At 47.1% G+C, this 24,354-nt stretch overlaps 1 protein-coding gene and 1 pseudogene across 2 annotated transcripts; both read left to right on the top strand.

Annotated features, from left to right (window-relative positions):
- Positions 1-736: 736 nt before the first annotated feature.
- CHCHD5 (coiled-coil-helix-coiled-coil-helix domain containing 5) lies at positions 737-5,369 on the top strand. Of its 2 annotated transcripts, none has more exons than XM_060027370.1 (4): positions 737-873; positions 2,523-2,663; positions 2,751-2,916; positions 5,200-5,369. In XM_060027370.1, exons 1-4 carry the CDS (start codon positions 857-859, stop codon positions 5,221-5,223), a joined length of 348 nt encoding a protein of 115 aa, XP_059883353.1. In that variant the 5' UTR covers positions 737-856; the 3' UTR covers positions 5,224-5,369. The 2 variants fall into 2 exon arrangements, with proteins under 2 accessions (XP_059883353.1, XP_059883354.1); XM_060027371.1 differs by lacking the exon at positions 737-873 and adding an exon at positions 975-1,391.
- A 3,590-nt stretch (positions 5,370-8,959) lies between these two features.
- LOC132435591 (axin interactor, dorsalization-associated protein pseudogene) lies at positions 8,960-9,946 on the top strand (annotated as a pseudogene).
- The last annotated feature ends 14,408 nt before the right edge of the window (positions 9,947-24,354 follow it).

A 24,354-nucleotide genomic window follows, 5' to 3' on the forward strand; every position in this document is an offset into this window, starting at 1 on the left:
TGCCAGGACAGTTCTGAGGCTGACCACAGGAGGCCAAAAAGTGGGCAGGGACCCAATTCCTGGAAATCCCCGCCCCTTCCCCTAAGTAGTTAGAATACTCCTCCCACTTGCCTAAGAAGTTACCCAGCCCATAAAAACTAACCACCCCATATTTCCGGGCCACTCTCCCCTTTTGAGATGGATTGCATTCTGCTTACAGAGTGTATTTCTCTAAATAAATCCACTTCTTTCCTATCACTTTGTGTCTCATTGAATTCTTTGGGCAACCAGACAGAAAAAACCTGAGCTTCTGTAAGTCCTGATACCAGGTGTGCGAGCTCAATGAAAAGACAGTGAGTTCGAGTCCCAGCCCATGGGTTCCAGTCCCATCTAAGCTGTGCTGTTTCAGTTCGGTAACATACTGAGACTCCAAGCAATTGTCACGTGCTCACAAATGGCTCTGGTTCCTCTAAGCCACTATGATTAACTACATTTTATGTTCATTTTGGCTCACCCTGGGTCTGGAAAAAGCTCTGCACACAAGACAGCAGGACTGACGCTCAGTTCTCTGACCAAGGGATACTCACACGGAGCCTCATACCTGAAGACAGACGAGGAGGCGGAAACGTCATATGATGAAGAATTACAGAGAACTAACTTCCCCAATGTGGCAGGGAGCCAAGACTAAAACTCACATCCGCCTTGGCTTCATAATTTATGCCAAGGGGTAGGGGACACGGTCTGGGTAACCCAGGCTGAGTAGACGAGTGGTCCAGGCCTCCTTCTCCTGCTCCCGGGGTGACCCCCTTCCCGCCCGCTCCGCCTCGCGTACAACCAGCGTCCCCAGAGGCTAGTGAGCGCACGCGCAGAGCAGAAGATGCAGAGGAGCATCAGGTATCAGGTTCCGTGTCCGGGCACCCAGCAGCCCGCAGCCACGGCGCCCAACCAAGCCGCGAACGGCAGCATGTTGAGAGGTCGCAGCAGCGGCAGCCGCTGGCCACCAGCTCCAGTAAGGCGACTAAAGGCGCGTGCGGCTGCGGCCAAGTACAGGAGCGGCGCACACCGGCGCGGCACTCGCGTTAGAGCGGAGGTACCGCGATTCTTCCCAGGACTTCCGGTGAATTCCCGGTGCCGCCAGGGCCAGCCGGAAATTGAAGGGCACAAAGTACCGAGCCGGCTGGGGCCGGAAAGTGGCTACGCAAGGCTCCACCATTAGAGGTCGGGGCCGGAAGGACAAGTAGGGCGTCGCCATGACGGGTTGGGCCTAAAGGGAACTGGGCTGCCTGTCTGCTCTGCGACCGGGAAAATACGAGGCAAGGAGGGTTGGGCTGGGCGCCGCCATGACAACCTGATACCGGAAAAGGCGGGGCTATCCTCCCTCATTGATCCTCCTCCGGCATCGGCCTCAGGATGTGAGTAGCGGGAGCCCCTACCCCGTACTGCCCCCGTATTCTTTCTCTTCCCCAGTGATCTGGACTTAGGCCAGGACTCCGGGAAGAAAGATTGGCCACTCTGTTCCCTGGAGATCCCGAGCCTTAGGATTCAGCGCTGTCCTTCACGAGCCTCAGTTCGGCGCGTGTTCAGGCCCCGCCCTCTGAGCGTTTAGGCTCCGCCCCTTTTTCGGGTGATAACGGAGGACTTTCAGGTCCAGTCTCTCAACACCCCAAGCCTTGCCCCCCAAAACACCGGGTCTCGTCCCTCACCCTGCAACCCTACGACTCCAGACTTCTCCCAGGACCTCTAGGACTCTTAGAGCCGTCCTTTTAGAGCTCCAGGTTCCTCCCCCTGGATCATCTGACTTTACCTTTTGGAACTTCCGGGTCTGTCGAGTATCTCAGATCTCACCTATAGGGCCCACAGACTTGTTCTTAGACACCACTGATCTCACGCTGGAGTTCCAGACCTTGTTCCCAAGAACTTGAAGAGCCTATTTGTAGGACCCTCCAGATTTACCCTAGAGCCCCAGCCTCACCCAGGGCTTCCAGATCATGCCCCTAGGACCCTGAGACCCACCCCAGGACCCCCAAACCTGCCCCAGGGCCTCAAGTCTCCCTTTCAGTACCCCTGTTTTCAGGTCTCATGTCTAAGACCCTTTGGTCAAGAGACCTTTACCCAGGACCCAAGACCTCAACCCTTGGACCTCTAACCCTCACTTTTAGGGCCTTTGAACTCATTTAGGGCTCCCAGGTTCTCTCGGAAAACTCTAGGTGTTACTTCTAAGGCCCTAAGCCTTCTCTTCATGATTCCCAAGCCTAAACTAGGGGATGCCCAGACTCCCAGACCCTTCTTCCAGGACCTCCACAGCCTGCCTTGGAATAATCAGACCTTTTTTTCAGATCCTCCACTATCTCCCCAGAAGCTTCCAGCCTGCTCCACAGCCCCCAAGGCTCATGCCTTACCTCTCTACCTCCCTGGCCCTATCCCAGGACCCTTCAGACTCTGAGATTTGCCCAAGACCCCATGGGGTGCCACCCCAGACTCAGATCAGAATTCCCTTTCTTGCCTACTGCCTGGAATTATCCTCAGACTGTCGCGTCCCACAGGCAGGCGGCCCTGGAGATCACTGCTCGCTACTGTGGCCGGGAGCTGGAGCAGTATGGCCAGTGTGTGGCAGCCAAGCCTGAGTCATGGCAACGAGACTGTCACCACCTTAAGATGGGCATTGCTCAGTGCACGTCCGCCCAGTGAGTGTGGGCAAGTACGGGGCAGGTGGAGGGGGGTAGGCAGTGGGGTGGAAGTCTCCCCAGGCCTGAAATGCCCTGCCCCTGCAGCCCAGTCATCCGGCAGATCCGCCAGGCTTGTGCGGAGCCTTTTGAGGCCTTTGAGGAATGTCTTAGAAAGAACGAGGCAGCCGTGGGCAACTGTGCAGAACACGTGCGCCGCTTCCTGCAGTGTGCTGAGCAGGTGCAGCCGACACACGCCTCCTCCACCGCAGAGGTAAGACAGCAGCTCAGCACTTCATCCCACCCCTTCATCTTTGTAGCTGCTCAGAGTAAAGACCTTGGAGTCAGCCTCAGCCCCACACAGACCTTTACCGTGCATCCCGCTTCCAGAACATCAGCACGTGTTCCCCTCTTACCCGTTCCATAGTCCCTGCTTTAGTCCAGCCATCTCCTCCCTGCCTCCACAGCCAGGGTACTTGCCCCAGCCTTCTCCCTGGTCTCCCTGAATCCCCTCTTACCTTGCCTCCATGCGGTGGCCAGAGAGAACATTTAGGAACTGAAAACTAGTCACATTACACCTTTGCTTAAAGCTCTTTGGTGACTCCTCATCCACACTGAGAACAAAATCCCAGGTTCCTGCTGCTTCTCTGTGTTCTTCCCCAGGCTGACCTGATCCACCTCCTCCCTTACCCACTCTCCCTTTCTCGTCCTCATTGCCTCTCAGCTGTATGGGCAATGGGGGTAAGGATGGAGCAAAAAAGTCTTACCTGTTTTTAATGTATACAGTACCTAAACAGATATACACTATATCTATGGTATTAAAGTGTCATGGATGGGTTCAATTTTAAAAAAATGTCTAAAAAGACTCCTTGGGGGGCAATAATTTTTTTAAAAAGAAGGTTGAGAAATGCTGGTTTAGATGTTTATGTCTCTCCCACTGGCCTGCAAGCTCCAAAGGCAAAAGTCACATCTTTCACCAGCTCCCTCTCAAGCCCCTCCCATTTGCCCCTCTCTCGGTTCCTGGGGCCCCATCTTTTCTGTTCACACCCAGAAGAGAAGCCTTCTCTTGGACCTCCATGCTGTCAGTCTTACCGCATTCAGTCCGTTCTCTGTGAAGGTCCCAGAGTGATCCCAAAGGAACTCTGACTGTGTACTGCTTCATGGCTCGCATTGACCAGGCCAGGTCTACACCCCGGCACAGCCTCTCGGGCCCTGCAGGACATGGCCTCTGGCCCTGCCTCTACCCGACATCCACCTCAAGCTCTGTGTTTCCTGCCCCAGTGAACATGCAGCTACTCGAATGCCGGTCTCTCCTGCTGCCAGGCTTTTATCTCACTTTTCCTCTGCCTGGACTGCCCTTCCCATTCCATCTGGCTAATTCGTATCCCAGCTTCGATGTCACCTCCCCCAGAAAATCCCGTCATGGCCCGTCTCCATCCTCCCAAGATCCCTGAGCTCCCTCCACTATGGCTTATACTTTACTGCCTTGTGTCTGCTTCCCTCCCATCGCCTGTTTCAGAGGAGTTCTTGCCTAAAGACTGGGGAAATGCCCTTCTACCAGGCCCTGTAGACATTGGGTTTTGTTTTTTTTTAATAAGGCACAGATAAGTGAAAGGTTCAGGTTCCAAGAGCAGACACCAGTGAGATGGACTTTTAATTCTTTTCAGAAAATATTCAGTAATGATTGCATACTGTTCACGCTAGTTTATTAATTATATTTTGGTGATACTTCTTTCAAGTTTTTTGAGCATCTGAGCAAAGACCCCACCTTCCTATCTTAGGGCCAGTTGCTCCGTCCCTCCCGGAATGAGCAACCAAGGCTCTCCCTGGTCTTCCTGGGGTCAGCCCTGCCCTGCCCCCTTGCTATTCTCTGTCTCCCCGCTGGTAGCCAAAGGAGCTTTTAAAAACGGAAATGGGGTCACATCTGTCCCCTTTAAAGCCTGTGGCTTTCCAGCGCACTCAGAGTCATTAACCCCGCACCCAGGTCCTCCAGACTGCCCTCCCCTTCCCGGTAATGGCACCCCAGCTGCAGCTTTCCCTCTCCGATTGGAGGCAGTGAAATTCAGGCCTCCTCTCTTCTCTGGTCTCCAAAATAGCAAACACACAGGCTCATCTCGTAAAACACGGCATAAAGACATGTCACGTTAGCGTGGCTGACGGCGTGAAGTGCTGCTTGTACCTCCCGCTCCACACACCTCTGCCCTTCACCCCGATGCAGTTTTCTTCATAGGATTTACCCGCTGACACGTTTTTGTTCATTTGTGTCTGTCCCTCCCTGGAGTCAGAGATGTGTGTCTGCTGCATCCACTGCTGGGTCCCTAGCACCTGTCACAGTGCTGGGCACACAGCAGGTGCTGTGTAAACCCAGCAGAATGCTGCCTTCCCTGCTCCCAGTGATGGCTCGCTGCACCCGAGGGCATCACCTGACACCCTCTCCCTCGAGGCTGTGAGCTCGGCAAGGGCAGCCTCTGCCGTGTCTACCTGATCTCGTCAGCAGTGGTCCCAGGGCCAGGCCCACAGAGGTGCTAGCAGATGTTGATGCGGCTTTTTTCTGCAGGCACAGCCACTTCCTGCCTCCTGAGGACCCTTCAGACCGCAGGAGAACTGGACATGAGCGACTGCGCTTGATGCCTCCACCCCTGAAGCATGGCCAGGTGGAGTCCTGAGGGCTGTGGACATGGGCCTGGCTTCCCTGGACATCAAGGCTCACAATAAATAAAGACTCTACAGGCTTTGGCTCCTGCCTTCAGCGCCTGCGGGCCCTGTTCCCCAGCTTCACCTAGTGCGCCAAGGAGGGGCCTGGGGCCTGGGGCAAGCTGCTCTGTCTGTTCACCAGGGTTAAGGCGACCCCTCTTCCCCCTCAGCTCTGCCAACATCCATTTCCTGTCCCCTGCCACACGGATATGGAGAAGGGCTCCTTCTCACCTTAACTGTAGCACTTACAAGTCTTCATTGAGTGTTTCCTTGAGGCTTAGGGGGCAATAAATAACACACCTCCTTCCCTCCTGAGTTCAGAACCAGTTGAGCAATAGACATGGGCATGAGGCAATGCAGGTGAAAACACTGGCTTTTGTATGGAAAACAGCTGCATTGACGGATGTGGCTTGGAGTTTGCTGCACTGGACTTCTCCTCTGTCTTGGTTTGCATCCTTCCAGAGTCCAACCCGGAGGATTTGAGTGCAGGTAGTATCTGGGGGCATGATTCCAGGAATACTCGTAGGGAAATGGAGAGGTGTGACAGAGACGAAGGCAGCCAATAAAAGGTGCATCATCAAAACCGGTCACTGCTGTGGGCAGCTGAGGCTCAGTCCCACCTGGGACTTCTGGGAGGCGGCACAGAACATACCTCAGTTCCCCCATCCCAGGGGCAAGGAAGTTGGGGTGTATGTACACCAACTCCCCATCTGACACTGAGGGATGTTTTCATGGGCATTGACTGCCCTATGCGTGGCCGAGTGCCCTCCTGCCACCAAGAGAGGGCCCTGAGCAGAGAGCAGTGGGAAGTCACGTGAGCAGCCTTCAGCACACAGGAGAGGGTGCTGAGTGGATCGGGTAGGTACCAGCAGTGCCTGCTGCAGCTTCTTAATGTTTCTCTGCAGGATTACAGGCTCCGCGGGCACAGCTGGTTGATCGTCTTCCTGCAGGGGAGGTCCTAAGGTGCAGAGGGTAGACAGGCAAGTATGCAGAGAGCGAGCCCAGAGCCTGCACCCAGCTTCACCATTCAGATAAGTTGCTGTTCCCTGGAGCATAATCCAGACTTACAGAAACTGGAAGTGCCTGGTCAGCGCTGACCGGACTGGCCATTTGAAATCTAAGGCTTGTGCTCTGGCTTGGAAAAATGAGCTGGGAGTCTCTCCTGGGGATTTGACACCTAAAACAAAGGAACTTGTTGGTTGGCTTCGCAGCCAGGGTGGGAGTCCTATGCTGTCAGGGTTGCAGGGGCCCTTGGATGCCATGTGGCCCGAACAAGAAAACCCAGGTTGTGAAGAGAGGGTTGTGATCAGTTCCTGTGGTCCCTGAAAGGGCTGCTTGGGTCCTGGTGGCTTTCTGTTCCCAGCTCCAGTTTCCTTGGGCTGTGGATTGGGCCCTCAGATTTCTGTGTATGTTTTCAGCCAACCTGTCTTTACTTGAGTAAGCTAGGGTGGGGTTCTCTCCATGTGACTGAAAGAAGTGATAAGAGCAGACAAAATGGAGGTGGAGACTACGTTTTAGAACATCTCTAACAGGCCTCTCTTCCACTAGGCTACACCAGCTTCCTTACATGGTGGGTCTCAGGGGTCCGCGAGAGCAAAAATGGAAACAAAGTCACCGCATTCACCACATTCTACTAGTTGAAGTAAGTCATGAGGCCAACCCAGATTACAGGCCCTGGAGCCTCTGCCTCTTTCTTGGCGGGGAAGGGACTCCACCCCTTGACGGCGTTTGCCTGCAAAGAATTTTTGCCCATATTTACCCATAAAAACTTCATAGTTTCTATTCTTGCGTCTGTTTGGGTAAAATGTATTTTTCTAAGAATTTTTCACATGATCTGAATTTTTAAATTGTCATCAATTTGTTCTTAATATCCTCATGTTATCTTAAGGTCCGTCAAACCTGTAACAAAGGCGCCTTTTTCATTTCTCTCTTTTCTTCTTTTGGCCGAGCCATGTGGCTTGTGGGATCTTGGTTCCCACCTGGGCCCTCGGCAGTGAGGGTGTGGAGTCCTAACCACTGGACCGCCAGGGAGTTCCCCCCGTTTTCATTTCTGACATTGGTTATTTGTGTCCTCTTCCTTTTTTTCTTGATGAGTCTTGACAGGAGTTTATCAGTATTACTAGTCTTTTCACAGAATCTGCTTTTGGCTTTGTTGGTGCTCTCTAGTTCATATATTTATTTTTAATTTAAATCTCTTCTTTATTATTACCTTCTTTCCTTGGATTTAATTTTCTGTTTTCTACCTTTTGGAATGTTTAGCTCACTGATTTTCAGCCTTTTCCCTTTTCTAATATATGCACTGTTTCCCCAAAGCATGGCTATTTTGCTTTTTTCATTGATCTCAGATTATTTAGACGTTTAAAATTGTATTTTTAAATTTCTAAACATATGGGGATTTTTCTAGTTATCTTGCCTAATTGCAATTGGGCTGAGAACATATTTTATGTGATTTCAGTCTTTGGAAATCTGTTTCGACTTTCTGGCTTGGCATATGGTCAGTTGTTGTTCATGTGCCGTATGTGCTTGAATGCTTGGCTCGTGACGCATCATCGTAGCTTGGATTCCCCCACAAACAGACTTTGAGACAAGGGTTTGGGAGATGATCCCAGAAAGCACTGGTAGAGCTGTGGGAAGTGAGGCAGGGAAGGGAAGGCAGCACATCAGAGGTGCATTTTCAAGCAAGGTATCACTGTGGGCAGCAGCTTCCTTCTCTGGGCAACTCTGGGAAGCAGTGGAAATAGGCTTCCCACTCTCGGGGTGAGGGCACTTGTACACCCTTCATTTGGTTGAGGGCTACTTAAGGGGATGGGTTTGTGGGGTCTTTTGTTTTTTTTAGTTTGGCCCGCGGGATTTTGGTTCCCTGGCCAGGGGTCGAACCCGTGCCCCCTGCAGTGGAAGCGCAGAGTGTTAACCACTGGACCGCCAGGGGAGTCCCGAGGGGATGGACTTTTAATTCGCTGCCACTTCCCGCTTGCCACACACATCAGGCAGAGTGGGCTCTGTTGGAGAGGGATCTCTCCAGCAAAGGTCAGCCGCCTCGCCTGATTCATCCACTGGGTTCACGTCTGTGGCCGCCACCTGTGGCCACAGCTGCCATTGCTCCCGTCTGTCATGGCTGCCTCAGCAGCAGCCAGCGTCATCCTGACCACCTTCGCTGCCTGTCACTACTGATGCCATCACCACATCCCACCATAGCCACCGTTGGTGGAGGTATTGAAATGACAAGAATGCCTTCAAAATGCTTGACTCCGTTCGCAAAGAATGGCTGCATTCAACCCAGGAGGCCAGTGAGAAGTGGTGGGCGTGAAGGCGGGGGGAAGCCCAGGGAAGTGTGTGGGGAGGGACGGACGGCAGTGTTGGGGGGACGCGTGTGCACGCTGAAGGGTCTGAGTGAGCGGATAACGCTCAGGGTTCTGAGGAGGCAGAGTTCCAGTCAAGGCTTCAGAACCGCAGAGTTTGGCTCGGGCGGCAGATGGGCTTGGGCGGCTCCTTGGTGGGTGGTGGCGGTGGCCTGGCGGTTCCTCCTGGCCCTGTTAATGTCGGGGCCAGGCCCGGGGAAGATGGCGCCCTAGAGCCTAGCCTCGCTGGGGTAGGGGCGGGAGGGGACGCGGTGGGGACCGGCCATGTCGGAGGTGACCCGAAGTCTGCCGCAGCGCTGGGGTGCCAGCTTTGGGAGAGGCTCCGACTTCGACTCTTGGGGCCAGCTGGTGGAGGCGATAGAGGAGCATCAGATATTAGCAAGACACCTACAAAAAGAGGCCCAAGCTCAGCACAGCAATTCTGAATTCACCGAAGAACAAAAGAAAACCATAGGCAAATGGCGACATGCTTGGAATTACGAAGTGCAGCTTTACAGCCCACATGGTCCCAAGAAGAATTTAAACTGGAGGATCTGAAGAAGCTAGAACCAATCCTAAAGAATGTTCTTACATATAATAAAGAATTCCCATTTGCTGTTCAGCCTGTCCCCTTAAGAAGAGTTTTAGCACCTGGTGAAGAAGAGAATTTGGAATTTGAAGAAGAGGGTGGTGCTAGAGCAGGGTCTCCTGATGCCTTTCCTGCTAAGAGTTCCCCGTACTTTATTACCAAGGTCGCCATCAGAACCAGGAGTGACGTTACTCATCATCAGAATTGAGAAAATTGGCCTGAAAGATGCTGGGCAACGCATTGATCCCCATGTCACGGTTAGCGTAAAAGATCTGAATGGCGTGGATTTAACTCCTGTGCAAGAGACTCCAGTGGCTTCAAGAGAAGAAGATATGTATGTTCATTTAATGTGGACGTGGAGCTCCAGAAGCATGTTGAAAAATTAACCAAAGGTGCAGCTATTTTCTTTGAATTCAAACACTATAAGCCCCAAAAAAAGGTTTACCAGCACCAAGTGTTTTGCTTTCATGGAGAAGTATGAAATTAAACCTGGGCCAATTGTAATAGAACTATACAAGAAACCCACTGACTTTAAAAGAAAGAAATTGCAATTGCTGACCAAGAAACCACTTTATCTTCATCTGCATCAAACTTTGCCCAAGGAATGATCGTGACATGAATACCCTGGAACTTCTGTGAATCTTACCACTCAGTAGAAACCATCCTAGCTCTGTGTAGCCTATTCACCCTTCAACAGGCAGGAAGCAAGCCATACCCAGGCCAGCAGGACAGAGCGAGTCCATTACCCAGCTGTAGCCCAGAATTCAAAGTCCAGCACGTCACTGATGGAAAAGACTCCTTTGGATACAGGCTTATTGTAGGTCTTGAAACGTTTTCACTTTTCTATTAATTGTGCAATGAATAGCCTCTTTTCTAATGGGCCACTACTCCTGCCCTGCTTCCTGGAACGACACTGTTGTGGGTGGAATGTGCCTACCTGCACACTTAATACAGCAATAAGAGTGTGCTAGAGTTTACACACCTGTCCACTTCCGCTCCAATATGCTCTTCGGTTTTTCGAGTTAATGTCAAACTTTGGGTTGATGTGGGTAGGATAGTATGAAACTGTCTTTGAGAGGAATTGGACCAATTATGCTGCCCAAGGTCAGTCTGGAAATTTATAGGCTGCTCCTCGGAGACGGCCTTGATTCACCCTGATCTCATGGTTCTCCTGCTTAGAAATAGTGTGTCTTGGCCAAATCAGCATCCCATATGGGCGTTGTTCACAGGTTGTAGCTGTGATTTTTCCAGATGACCAGATCGTTCTTCTGAAAGATCATTTTTTTGTTTGTTTGTTTTGTTCTGTTTTTTTTGCGGTACGCGGGCCTTTCACTGTTGTGGCCTCTCCCGTTGCGGAGCACAGGCTCCGGATGCGCAGGCTCAGCGGCCATGGCTCACGGGCCCAGCCGCTCCGCGGCATGTGGGATCTTCCTGGACCGGGGCACGAACCCGCGTCCCCTGCATCGGCAGGCGGACTCTCAACCACTGCGCCACCAGGGAAGCCCCTGAAAGAGCATATTTTTAGTCATGTTGATTAGCTTCTTTCTACATCACATCGTTACTCTTTCTGATAGTGATTCTGGGGTTAATGATGGAATAATTACGAATTCTTGGTGGGTTTATAATGTCTTCTAAATCATGTAATCTAAAAATAATTTTATTTTTAGATTGTTAGTCAGATGCTAACAAGATCCTGCAGGAATAACTGCTGTTTTTCTGACAACTGATTGTGAAACCTTAAAACCTGCCTACCTCTTCTTATAGTGGTGAGTACGCAAATCTGGAGATATTCTGTTTTTTTTATATAGGTAGATAGGATTGCCATTTATTTCCTATGTAGATATATTTCCATTCACATGTGGAAATATGCAGGTCATGAGCTTTTTATAATTTGACTATTTACATTGTTTCAACTTGATAATGGGGCATAAATAAAACTTTCATAGTACACACGAGGTGGATACTTGATACACAGAACATTAAGATTTGGGGTGGGCATTCTGTGGGTTAGGTGTGGAGCCCACATATTTAATATTCACTATTTTAAATGACCAATGCTAGCATGAGGGGAACGCAGTGCCAGTACTTGGCCTATTTTTAAACTAGTGTAATAGGCCTGGTCATACCGTTCAGTATGTTTGCTTTTTAAAGTAAGTAACCACAGTCAAGTTCTAGCCCTTGCACTTCAAGAGATCTAGTCTCCACTTTCAGTTGTCTGTTAGGTCTGTTCTGTTTACTGTGATGGATGTTAAAAAACTATATGAGCCTGAAGGATTCTCAGCCAAATTCAGTCTTGCCTCTCTCTTGATTAGCTTAATTCCAAAATGATTCCATCCACAGTAGCTTGAGGGGATGAGGTATTTGCCTTAATAAGTTACTTTGTTGTTCACGCAACTCTTAGACTGTGAGTTGTCAGGCCCCCCGCCCCCGCCGCCGCCCCCCAGACTGTAAGCTCCTCAGGGGGCAAGAACCACATGTTCGCCACATCACGTACATTTTCTGAGGTGCTTGGCAGCGCTCTGTACCCTGTGGAGTACTCGGTATCTTCTGTTTGATGTTGCTGACAAGACCTAAAACTAATCCCTTAAAAAACCTACCATTTGGGTTTCCCTGGTGGCGCAGTGGTTGAGAACCTGCCTGCCAATGCAGGGGACATGGGTTCGAGCCCTGGTCTGGGAAGATCCCACATGCCGCGGAGCAACTAGGCCCGTGAGCCACAACTACTGAGCACGCGCGTCTGGAGGCTGTGCTCCGCAACGGGAGAGGCCACGACAGTGAGAGGCCCGCACACGCGATGAAGCATGGCCCCCCGCTTGCCGCAACTAGAGAAAGCCCTCGCACAGAAACGAAGACCCAACACAGCCAAAAATTAATTAATTAATTAATTTTAAAAAATAGTAGTACTTAAAAAAAAAAACCTACCATTAAAATATAGCAAAACTGGAAGGAAGAAAAAAAAAAAAACCCAGTCAAAGGTGTGTGGAGGTTAGCAGGCGGGGTATGTGAACCAGAAAGCAGAGTCTTCGAGGGTCATCATTTTCACCTTTGATGGCTGGACTGAGGATTTTGTGCCTGTCACTGAACATACTGACTTTGATGATAAAGATTATCACTATATTAATGGTAAGAAATATTTCAGTCAGCACTTACCTTCCAAGGGTAAGCACCTCATTTATACCATCAAAAACTTTCAGGCAGAATGTGTGCAAATAAAAGTCAGATCTCTAAAGAAATTAATAATCTTGAAAGAAAGTAAGCTAGCTTTTACCGTAAAGTGTGCTGCTTTTCAGAAGTCCTGCTGCCACACCCTAGACCAATTAAATCAGAATCTCCTGGGGTAAGACCCACCCAGACATGGGTATTTTTTTTAAAATACCGATTTTAAATTTTATTTCAATATACAGCCAAGAACCACCGCCCTGGTGGAATTCCTCATTTTTGGTTGACTGCGTTTTGTAATATTAACTTGTTTGGAAATAAAGTTCTGAAAGTTGTTGACCCTATTTCTGAAGCCCCTGATGATCTAGAATTTATAGAGTCTGGGAGCCTATGAGTGTCACAATAGTATTTCTAACCCAATGAATATTTACCAGTGAGGTGGGGACATACGAAACAAGGTCAGATTCAAGTAATTTACATCCTTTCCTCCTTCTCTGATGGGCCAGAAATTATGGGATGCAAGGTGTGTCAGTTCAACTGGACAGAAGGAAAGGGTGTCACTCTAAAAAGCATTAAGCAGCAAAAATGTCAAGGACACGGACAAGTTTGTGCAATAAGGGGACCTGCCCTCCTGAGTCTTCCAAGGCCAGAGGCCTGGACACTGCTGCTGGGACTGTGCTGGCTGCAGAGCATGTCCAAAGTCAAATCTCTTACTTCCCCAGAGAAGACATTGAAGATAACACGGTGACCTCGATGCAGCAGTGTGAGGTGCTGGCGAGAAAAAGGGGGGAAATGCAAATCGGTAAAATGGAGAAAGAGAACAACTCCAAAGATTCTGTACCCAGCAGAGCGTGAGCCCCAGGGAACCAAGTCCAGGGAAGCATATTTACATATGTTCTTAAGACACGTAAAGGCAAGACTTTAAAAAAGAAGACGGCAAATAAAATAGTACTAATTTAAATGGATATAACCTATACAGAATAAAAATGACAACGACCTGTTTCTTCCTGTCTGATGATACAGTAAAATAGTTTTGCTTTCTCTGTTTCCTTTTCCAGTAATATTCTCTGAACTGCCTGCAGGCTTTAGGATGTCTTATTTTCTTTCATTTAGTGGTAAAACTGAGAATCCTAATGATTCCGTGTTCAGTGCTTTTGTTGAGAGAATGTTTAGCTCGATGTCATCACGTTGGCCTGACACCAGGAATCAGTGTGATGTGTGCCTTCTGAGAGTAGAACTTCAAGGCAAAGTGAATTTTACATAATAGAGTAAAAGTGATAAAGTAAAACAAAACAAACAAAAAACAAAAAATCCTCATTTAATTCTTCTTCACATTTCGAGAAAAGGAAAAGTGACCAAAATGCACATTATAAAAGCCTCAATATCACAGGTAAGTAAATCACGTCTCTTTTTAGCAAAATGTGTCCAGGACACTTAGCAAGTAAGATCTTTCCGTTTTCTTTGGTAAGGAGCTTATATGCTGAATGGGATTTGCCAAAATTTACATTTGCACTCTCTGCTGAATATGCAGATAAATCAGCAAAGTCTAGTTTGTATTTGTATAAGAGATCAGCAATTTTTTGTTTTATGTTTTCTGAAACTTCAAGGCAACCTTCATAGAAATTAAGAAATGATTTGAAGCTCCAGTTTTCATTGAAAAAGTACCTAAGAGCTAGGGGAAACATTTGTTGTGGCTGCCATGCCTCAGTTGAGTCACTGTAGAAAGTATGATCATTGCTGAGATACGATGGAGTCAGTTTCGCACTGTAAGGGGCCAACACATCTGTTACGCTCTAGAGTCTACCCTTCTGTTGGCCCACAAGACATTTTAGTTGCAATATCTGAACGAGGAAATGTAATTCTACTCCGTTTCATAGCGCGGTCAAGGGAACAGTACGCTGATCGTACGTGTTTGTGTCGATTCAATGGCTGCTGTTTTCAGCTGAGCTTTGGTGTCTTTTGGGGAGACAAACAAGCAAACGAACACACTGGCTTTTTTTTTAATATATAAATTTATTTTATTATTTATTTATTTATTTTTGGCTGCATTGGGTCTTTGTTGCTGTGCGTGGGCTTTCTCTAGTTGCGGTGAGCTGGGGGCTACTCTTCGTTGTGGTGCGCAGGCTTCTCGTTGCAGTGGTTTCACTTGTTGCAGAGCACGGGCTCTAGGCGCACGGGCTTCAGTAGTTGTGGCACGCAAGCTCATTAGTTGTGGCTCGCGGGCTCTAGAGCGCAGGCTCAGTAGTTGCGGCGCGCCGGCTTAGTTGCTCTGCGGCATGTAGGAGCTTCCCGGACCAGGGCTCGAACCTGTGTCCCCTGCATTGGCAAGCAGATTCTTAACCACTGCGCCACCAGGGAAGTCCCAACACACTGGCTTTTGATAGATTTAGAAGTACTTGCCTGTCTCATCCTGAACTTGTGATGTTCAGTCTCCACATGTGCTTTCATATACTCTTTTCCACCATGTGCAATCCCCAGTTTTTTTCTGCATAGTGTGCAGTATGATATATTTTGGTTACTTACTTTCCTGATCCAGTTATATATGTCCTTCCAGTTGTCATTAAAATAACATAAACATTTAGTCTGTGTTTTATCTGCTATCTGGGTCATGCTGGCATTGGTACTACGATTATTCTCATTTTCATTATCTGAACTCCTAGAAAACAAAGTCACGCTATTCACAATGTTAAATATTAAACTATCACTGTCCCAGTCCAAAGTACAACAGTTGATCCACAGAGACAGAGTATTAACATACAACTACAATGTACTTGTTACACATTTAAGTTGCATCATTCAGAGTGATGCAGCGATGGAGGATTCAACACTCTCAGTCAAATTATACATTGGGAGGAAAACAACAACAACAATGGCAGGGAATTCCCTGCAGTCCAGTGGTTAGGACTTTGCGCTTCCACTGCAGGGGGCCCGGGTTCGATCCCTGGTCAGGGAACTAAGATTCCGCAAGCCGTGCTGCATGGCCAAAAAAAAAAGGCAGGTGGTTAACTTTTGAAATTTAATCTCCACTCAGACTTCTCTGCCAAACTCCAGATTTGCATATCAATTGCCTACTCGACTTTTTTTTTTTTTAATTACTACACTTACTTTATTTTATTTACTTGTTTATTTTTTGGCTGCAGTGGGTCTTCGTTGCTGCTCACGGGCTTTCTCTAGTTGCGGTGAGCAGGGGCTACTCTTCATTGAGGTTCGCAGGCTTCTCATTGCGGTGGCTTCTCTTGTGGAGCACGGGCTCTAGGAGCCCATGGGCTTCAGTAGTTGCAGCACATGGGCTCAGTAGTTGTGGCTCGCGGGCTCTAGAGCGCAGGCTCAGTAGATGGGGCGCACCAGGTTAGTTGTTCCGTGGCATGTTGAATCTTCCCGTACCAGGGCTCGAACCCGTGTCCCCTGCATTGTCAGGCGGATTCTTAACTCCTGCACCACCAGGGGAGCCCCAACGTTTCTATTTTGATGTCTTGAAACATCTCAATATTACCATGTTCAGAGCTGAGCTTCTGATTCTCCTCCTAAAACTGTTCCGCCTCTGCCTCCCCTAACTCAGGCAGATCCATTCTGCCCGCTGCTCAGGCCAAAGACCTTGGGAGCCTCCTTAACCCCACTTTTCTTTCACACCCAATATCCAGTGCATTTGGAAATCCCATTGGCTCCTTCTTCAAAGCATATCCACCATCCCTCTACCTTTCAGCACCTCCTGTTACCAAATCCAGCAGGAACCACCATCCCTCACACCTGGGTTTCTGCACAGCCTCGTCCCTACTCTCCAAGTTTCTCCTTCCTCCCACCCTGAGTGTGTTCTCAATACAAAAGCTAGAGGGATCCTTTTAAACATGTAAGTCAGAATATCTGTCACTTCTCCATCTGAAACTGTGCAAAGGTATATCATCTCAGAGCCAAAGCCAAAGTCCGTAGAGTAGCCTGTGATGCCCTGCGCCGTCTGGGCACCCTCCTCCTCATGCCTTCTGACCTCATTTCCTTCCAAGTTCCCAGCCACGTGGACTCATTCCTGCTCTTCGAACACTCCAGGAGTGGCCCTGCCTCAGGGCCTTTGCTTAATTCTGCTGGGAGCCTTCTTCTCCCAGAGAAGCATGTGACTGTCACCTCTAAGTCTTTTCTCAAATGTCACCTTCCTACCACCCTACGTAGCACAGATACGTACCTCTTGCCCTGCACTTCGGATAACCTGCTCTTCTCCTTTTATCACCTCTTCGCCTACCTTATTTATTAGTATTATTGCTTACGGTCTGTCTCTCCCACTCGAATAGGCAGGAATCTTTGTCTCATCTGTTCATTGCTATATCCAAAGCCTTGAGGATAGTGTCTGATAGGTGCTCAATGAACATTTTATTATTTTATTTTATTTTATTTTTGGCCATGCTGCGTGGCCTGCAGGATCCTAATTCCCCCACCAGGGATCGAACCAGTGCCCCCTGCGGTGGAAGCTCAGAGCCCTAACCACTGGACCAGCAGGAACTCCCTCAACATATATTTTAGAATGAACGAAGGAGGTGATCACTATGCTCTGTTCAGGTCACAGCCTAGGAAGTGTGGCTGGAGCTGTCGTGGTGAGGTCCGGGGCCCCGGAGTGGTCAGGCTGAGGCCTCAGGGCCCAGGGGTTCACCATTGCACTCCCTCACCTCTGCCCTAAGTGGCTCTAGCCTATTTATCAAGGTTGCATCATCGTCTGGGGAAGAAGTTTCATTGGAAATGCAAGTATCATCTTATTTGAAAGACAGGCAGATCCCTCAAAGTTGCTCAGATCTGTAGGCAGGCTGTGCTAAATCAGGTGGTAGGGAATGCCCTCCGAGAAGATGACATTTGAGCAAAGACTTGCTGCTAGGTCCAGGGCATGCGAGCGAATCTCAGTGCGGAGAGAGGGGAGGGGGCAGCAATGAGATATGGTAAAAATTTGTTTCTCTGCTCAACCTAGTAATGCTCTAGGGCTCAGAGACTTCCACTTGACTTTCTGCACGTGTCAAGCAGATGAAGGAAGAGAGAGAGCTTGAGGATTATGGAGAGGTTTTTTAGGGGCCAGTTCTGGAAGTGCTGGTGTACATCACTACTGCCACCAACCAGATCTCAGCCCCACCTCACGGCAAGGGATGCTGAGAGATGTAGCGTACTTGTGTGCTCCGGAGGCAAAGCAAGTAAGCGCTCAGCATCGTCTGTGCCACATAGGTACCCTGCGTAATTCGGGGACAATACTCAGGGCTGTAGAATGAGTAGAGTACCAGGCACACACTGGTGTGGATGGGAGAGGTGTGTGGCCTGGAACAGCCTTTCAGGAAGGCAATGTGGAAGAATCTTCTTCCCTCTGTAGGAATTTATGCTACAGAATCATGAGTGTACAGATGTAAGTGTACAAGAACGCATCCAGCAATGCAGTTCACAGTAATAAAAATTGGAAACATTGGACAAAAAATGGGATGCAGATCATTTAAAAACAAAGACAGGGACTTCATCGGCAGTCCAGTGGTTAAGACTCTGCACTTCCATTGCAGGGGACATGGGTTCGATCCCTGGTTGGGGAACTCACATCCCACATGCCACGTGGCATGGCCACAAACAAATAAACAAACAAAGACAGATCTTCTTATATTGTCATCTGAACAGATGTCCAATAAAATGCAAATTGTACTGTAATTATAGTGTGATCTCAGGAAGAATATTTATACATTAATTTTTAAAATACATAGTATTTGCACGTGGTACAAAAATTCGAAAGATAGAAAAGGCTATCCACTGAAAAATCTCCCTGTCACCCCTGCTCCGGGTCATCAAGTTCATCTCCTTACAGGCAGCCTATGCTACCAGTTTCTTGTATATCTTTCTAGGAGCATCTTATGTATACACCAGCAAAGACATACATATGTGGACACATTCCCACACATATGTGTGTGTATCTCGATCCTCCTTTTTTATGCAAATGCTAACTTACTATACATATATTGTTTTCAAAACAATTTTTTACTGAAGTATAGACTTACAATGTTGTATTAGTTTCAGCTGTACAGCAAACTGATTCCGTTATATAAGAGTATTTCAGATTCTTTTCCATTTCAGGTCTTACCAGATACTGAATATAGTTCCCAATGCCACACAGTAGGTCCTTGCTGTTTATCCATTTTATACATAGTAGTGTGTATGTTAATCCCAAACTCTTAGTTTATCCCTCCCCCCAACTTTCCCTTTTGGTAACCATAAATTGGTTTTCTATGTCTGTGAGTCTATTTCTGTTTTGTAAATAAGTTCATTTGTATCATTTTTTTTCGATTCCACATATAAGTGATATGTGATATTTGTCTTTCTCTGTCTGACTTACTTCACTCAGTATGATCATCTCTAGGTCTTTTGTCACCTAAAAATTTAACTTTGTGATCATTCCATTATGAGTACCTAAATAATTCTCTCTTTCTTTTTATGGCTACATAATATTTCCTTTTATGGATATAAAAAATGAGTTATATTTAAAATTAAGTGTTTCCAGCCCATATATACATAGAACTATATGCAGAATATCCTCAAACTCTTCACAGCTCTTGCTAAGGCCGCAGTGACCTCCACGTGCAGTGAGCACTTTTCAGTCCTCCTCTTGGCCGCTCTTGACGGGTTGCTTTCTGACAAAGACTCTCTCCTTGATCAAACTTGAGTCAATTTCCCCCAGGCCCTATTTTTGATTAGGTCTCAACCTTGGCCGCCATCCTGTGTCTGGTCTGCCCAACCCAGTCTCAGCAAAGAATCCTGCTAAGTTGGTTTAGGAAGAATTCCCTCATCTTTGACATCTGATCAAGTTCCTCACGCCCACCTTTGACATCTAAGTCCTTCACCTGCCTTAGCAAGAATTCTGTTAGGTCAGTTTCGCAAGAATTCCTTGAAGTCTCCCCTTAGTCATTTTCCATCCACTGAGCCCTTCGTGCTGCCCTTGGCTCTAAATCCCCCTTGTCCTTGTTGGAGTCAGTGTTGAGTCAGATCTCTCTGTCCTATTGCAGTACTCCTATTGCAACAGTCCTGAGGAAAGCCTTTTTTACCATTTTAACAAGTGTCAGTATTAACCTTTAACCTTGCTCCCTTAACCATTCCCTGAAACTCGTCTTCCCTTGTCTTTCTGTACACACTTTGCAGGCCTCCTCCTGCCTCTCTGGCCATCCCTCCACCTACTCCCACCCCTGGCGGTATTCTTCAAGCCTTGAACCAGGCGTCTTCTATTCTCTACTCTCTGCAGTGACATTTCCTATAGAGAATTGCAAACAATTCATTGGGTCACAGATGGTTTCCTTCAGCCCAGGCCTCTGCCACAGGCTTCCCCCGACTACATGGATTTTTCTCAGATTTTCCAAGGGAACACTCACCATCCAGAACTAAAGGCAACATCTTCCCAAGCTTGTCTGTCATTTCCTTTGGCCCCCTCACCCTTTCTCATGGCCACGTCATTGCACCTGGGCCTGGAGGGCTGTTGCTCGCCATGGCCAGTGTGCTTAGTTAATTCCTTCTCATCATTTAGACCTGAGCTCAGCCCAGAGTCCCTTAGAGAGTCTGCTCTGTCCCCGCCCTCCTCAGAGGCCAGATTCCACTTCTGTATGTTTTCACAGCAGTGCCATAAGCACCTCACTTGTGGCCCCACTTGAAAGAGGGAACCTCAGGCTGATCCGGACCGAGAGACAGTCTGCAAAATGACTGTCTTGGACTCTTCAAAAACATCAGTGTCATGAAAGACAGAAAAAGTCCAGGGACTGGTGCTAAAGAGACATTGTTTGGGCCATCCATCTCTAAGCCATTATTGGGATAATTGGGATATTTGAATATGGACTGTATATTAGACAATAAATGTTAAGTGCCTTGGGTTTGATAATGATATTGAGTTAGTATATAAGAATTATAGGGAATTCCCTGCCAGTCCAGTGGTTAGGACTCTGAGCTCTCACTGCCTTGGGCCCGGGTTTGATCCCTGGTTGGGGTAGGATCCCACAAGCCGTGCAGTGTGGCCAAAAAAAAAAAAGTTGCTTAATATATGAGAATTATATAATATATAAGAATTCTTTAGGAGATACATGTCTAGGGATGAAGTCTCATAATAAATGCAACTTATTCTCAAACAGTTCAGCAAAGAAATGTGAGTGTATATATGTATATACCTATAACTATAGGTATTACATATACACCTATACCTATCATTCACATATGTATATTTATACATATGTACATATATATACACACTATATATAAACATATCTATCTATCTATCTAGAGAGAACAAATGTGTCAAAAGGTTAATAATTGATACATCAAGGTAAGGGATATACTGTATTATTTTTGCAACATTTTGTAGGTTTGAAGTTTTCCAAAATAAAAAATTGGAGGAAAATCAGTGAACATGTAAAGTATAAAAAGCTTTGGGGAAGAACTTCTTGATAACAGTCATTCAGGCCATGTTGTCATCCTTTTGTTTTCAACTACAGTCCAAAAAGATTGACTTTTCTGGGCTTCCCTGGTGGCACAGTGGTTAAGAATCCGCCTGCCAATGCAGGGGACACAGGTTCGATCCCTGGTCCAGGAAGATCCCACATGCCACAGAGCAACTAAGTCCACGTGCCACAACTACTGAGCCTGCGCTCTAGAGCCCACGAGCCACAACTACTGAAGCCCGTGTGCCTAGAGCCCGTGCTCTGCAACAACAGAAGCCACCACAATGAGAAGCCCATGCACGGCAATGAAGAGTAGCCCTCTTTGCTCACTGCAACTAGAGAAGTCCTGCGTGCAGCAACGAAGACCTAACGCGGCCAAAAATAAATAAATTAAATAAATAACTTAAAAAAAAAAAGATTGACTTTTCTAAAAAAAAAAAAATCTGAGACACAACTTAATGATTTAAAGTACAATCCAGTTGATAACACCTTAACTTAAACGGCTCAAGATCATAGAGATATAGTTTATTCTTTCTAGTTTTGAAGTTGGACACAGACTGTGCATGGGTTTATTCTATTATATTTTAAATAACAAAATAAATAAAGCAGGCCATGCATAGAATAGTGATGACAGTATTATGGAAAAAACATTTTTCTTGGTCCAAGTCTGAGCTCTTGAGGTACAAAAAGCAGAAAGGAGGAATAAATAAAATTAAAATCTGATGTTAATGAAACAGGAAATAAAAAAGCAAAAAAAAAAAAAGGCTTAAAAAGATGAATTCCAAGTTGCTTCTTCAGGAGCCTGATTAAGGAAAAAGAAAGGAAAAAGTTAAAAGAGATGCATTAAAAATTAGAAAGGAAATGTAACCAGAAATTGTCTGGAAACTACTGTGTGCCGCTCTATTACAAAAATTTCCTGGGCTTCCCTGGTTGCACAGTGGTTAAGAATCCGCCTGCTAATGCAGGGGACACGGGTTCGAGCCCTGGTTGGGGAACTAAGATCCTGCATACCAAAAAGTAAAACAAAACAAAACAAACACCCGTATATCCTTTACTCAGATTTACTTATTGCTAACATTTTGCCTCATTTGCTTTGTTGCTTGTTCCCTCTCTCTCTCTCTCTCTCTCTCTCTCTCTCTGTATGTTCTTAACTTTTTTTTTCCCTGAACAATTTGAGAATAAGTTGCAAACATCATGGCCTTTAACTCCTGGTGTAATACAAAGCACAGTGGTGAGGGAGCTTCTGGTAGCAATGAGAAATTCAGTGGTAGGGTCCTCCACAGGCTGGGGTGGCGGTAAGACATGGTACCACTGAACTGGACTGCCTTGTGTTACTGGGAATAACAGGATTCTGAAAAAGCAGAGGCAGGTGGGGTTACTTAACTGTCAGAAATGTGGACATAATTACTGGAATGGGCAGCAAGCTTGAGGTAGCAACCAGGGTACCTTGATACACAGAGATCTGTGGCAATGCCTGATGATCCATAGTGTCTTTGGGAAAGAGATATGACAGCATCTGAATAGAGTATTGTTTGGTTGTATAACCAGAAAACATGGAGATCTGGGGAGCTGAAGCCCGATGGCTTTCACTACAGTGGAAAATCACAAGTTCTCACCCAGTTTCTAGATCTGAGTCAGTTCTCAGACTGACAGATGGGCAGTCCAGTTCCCTGTGGGGAAGGACTTGGTAAGGCCACTGCAAGTATGCACAATATTCCTCTAGTTCCTCCTTAAAGGGACTCGTGGCCATTTTCTAGAGAAACCGTCCACTACGGAAAAGGGGATTCCTAGATTTCTCGAGGGCTGTGGAATACTGGATTCTGAGGTGACACCAATACCAGGGGATCAGAAATGCCATTGTGGTTCCCCCGGCTGGAATGAGGCTGAGAGATGAAAGGTAATAAATGAAATCCTGATTCATGTTTGTCTCACTGTGGGTCTAGTGGGCCCACAGATCCATCCTGCAGTTACATCTCCTAACGGTAATGGTTTAACAGGTAGCAGACCTCACATATTGATTGGTTCCCTCACCAATTATGTTAGGGAAAGCCTAGCATGTAGTGACAAGACAGTACATAAAGGATAATATCCTATCAGGGGTGGAATTGCAGAGATTAGCACCTATATCAGACTAAAAGATGCAGGACTCCCTATCATACACCTATTTGGTTCTCATGAATATAAAAAAACAGATTATGGTGGATGGCTGTGGATTTCCATCCACTTAACCAAGTGATAGTCCCAATTGTAGTTGCTGAGCTGGATCTTTTCTTTTTTTATTTATTTATTTGGCTGTGCTGGGTCTTAGTTGTGGCATGTGGGGTCTTTAGTTGTGTCATGTGAACTCTTAGTTGCAGCATGTGGGATCTAGTTCCCTGACTAGGGATCGAACCCAGGCCCCCTGCATTGGGAGCGTGGAGTCTTAGCCACTGGACCACCAGGGAAGCCTCTCTGAGCTGGATCTTTACCTGAACAGATCAATACAGATTTTGGCACTTGGTATGAAGCTATTGATTTGGTAAATGCATTCTTTTCAATCTCCATCATTAAAAAGGCTCAAAGCCATTTTGTTTATATGTGGGAAGGCCAGCAGAATACATTGACTTTCTTGCCCCAGTGCTACATTAACTCTCCTGCTTCCTGCTACAGTATTATCCACAGAGACCTGGATCATCTTGATATTCTACAGAACATGATACTAACTGAACTTTGTTGAACAAAATATGATAAGTACTCTGGATGCCCAGATGCCAACTAGTGGGAAAAAAAGACTCCCTCAAAATTCAAAGTCTTTGCCACATTGGTGAAATCTTTAGGGGTCCACTGGTTTGGGACAAGACGCTGCACCTTATGTACCCCCTATCACTATGAAAGGGACAAATAGTATAAAAAAAGAAAAATAGTATTTTTTTGGAGCTCTTTGGATTTGAGGCATCATACACCACGTTGGCAATACAGCACTGATTCATCTCTTTCCTAGTTCAGATAATGTCCAGAGCAAGAGGAGATTTGCAGTAGATCCAGGACGTAGGGCAAATTACCTGCTCCTTGGCCACTGCAACTCAGCAGGACCTGTGGTGCCCAGATATCCTTGATAGGTAAAGATGCCATGCGGAGTCTCAGGAATGTCTAGTAGGAGGTCTACAGCACAGACCTCTAGGGATCTGGAACGAGGTTCTACCTTCTGTAACAAAGAACTATTTGCCATTCATTTGAGAAGCAGCTCCTGTAATGCCACTGAGCCCTAAAAGGGACTTTGAAATTGATCATGGGGCATCCGATGACTTTGCAACTGGAGCTGCCTTTCAAGTTGCAGCAACAGTTCATCATATAAGGGAAATGAACAGGTCCAGAGAACACAAGTAAGTTAAATGGATAAATGGTCCAGGTCCCTATGTCATCCACCTCTGTTGCACTGACACCATTCTCTCAGCTCATGCATATAACCTCAGGGGATCCGTATGATCAACTAACGAAAGAAAATCTTGGGCCTTCTTAGTGTGAGCTGAAATGGA

This window comes from Delphinus delphis, chromosome 12, assembly GCF_949987515.2.
Source record: "Delphinus delphis chromosome 12, mDelDel1.2, whole genome shotgun sequence".
Taxonomy (NCBI): Eukaryota; Metazoa; Chordata; class Mammalia; order Artiodactyla; family Delphinidae; genus Delphinus; species Delphinus delphis.

Bases quoted from the DNA above. Each gene is read 5' to 3' on its own strand.
- CHCHD5 (XM_060027370.1), top strand. The intron at 2,664-2,750 runs GTGAGTGTGGGC...CTGCCCCTGCAG, and splicing joins GCTCAGTGCACGTCCGCCCA to CCCAGTCATCCGGCAGATCC. The intron at 2,917-5,199 runs GTAAGACAGCAG...TTTTTTCTGCAG, and splicing joins ACGCCTCCTCCACCGCAGAG to GCACAGCCACTTCCTGCCTC.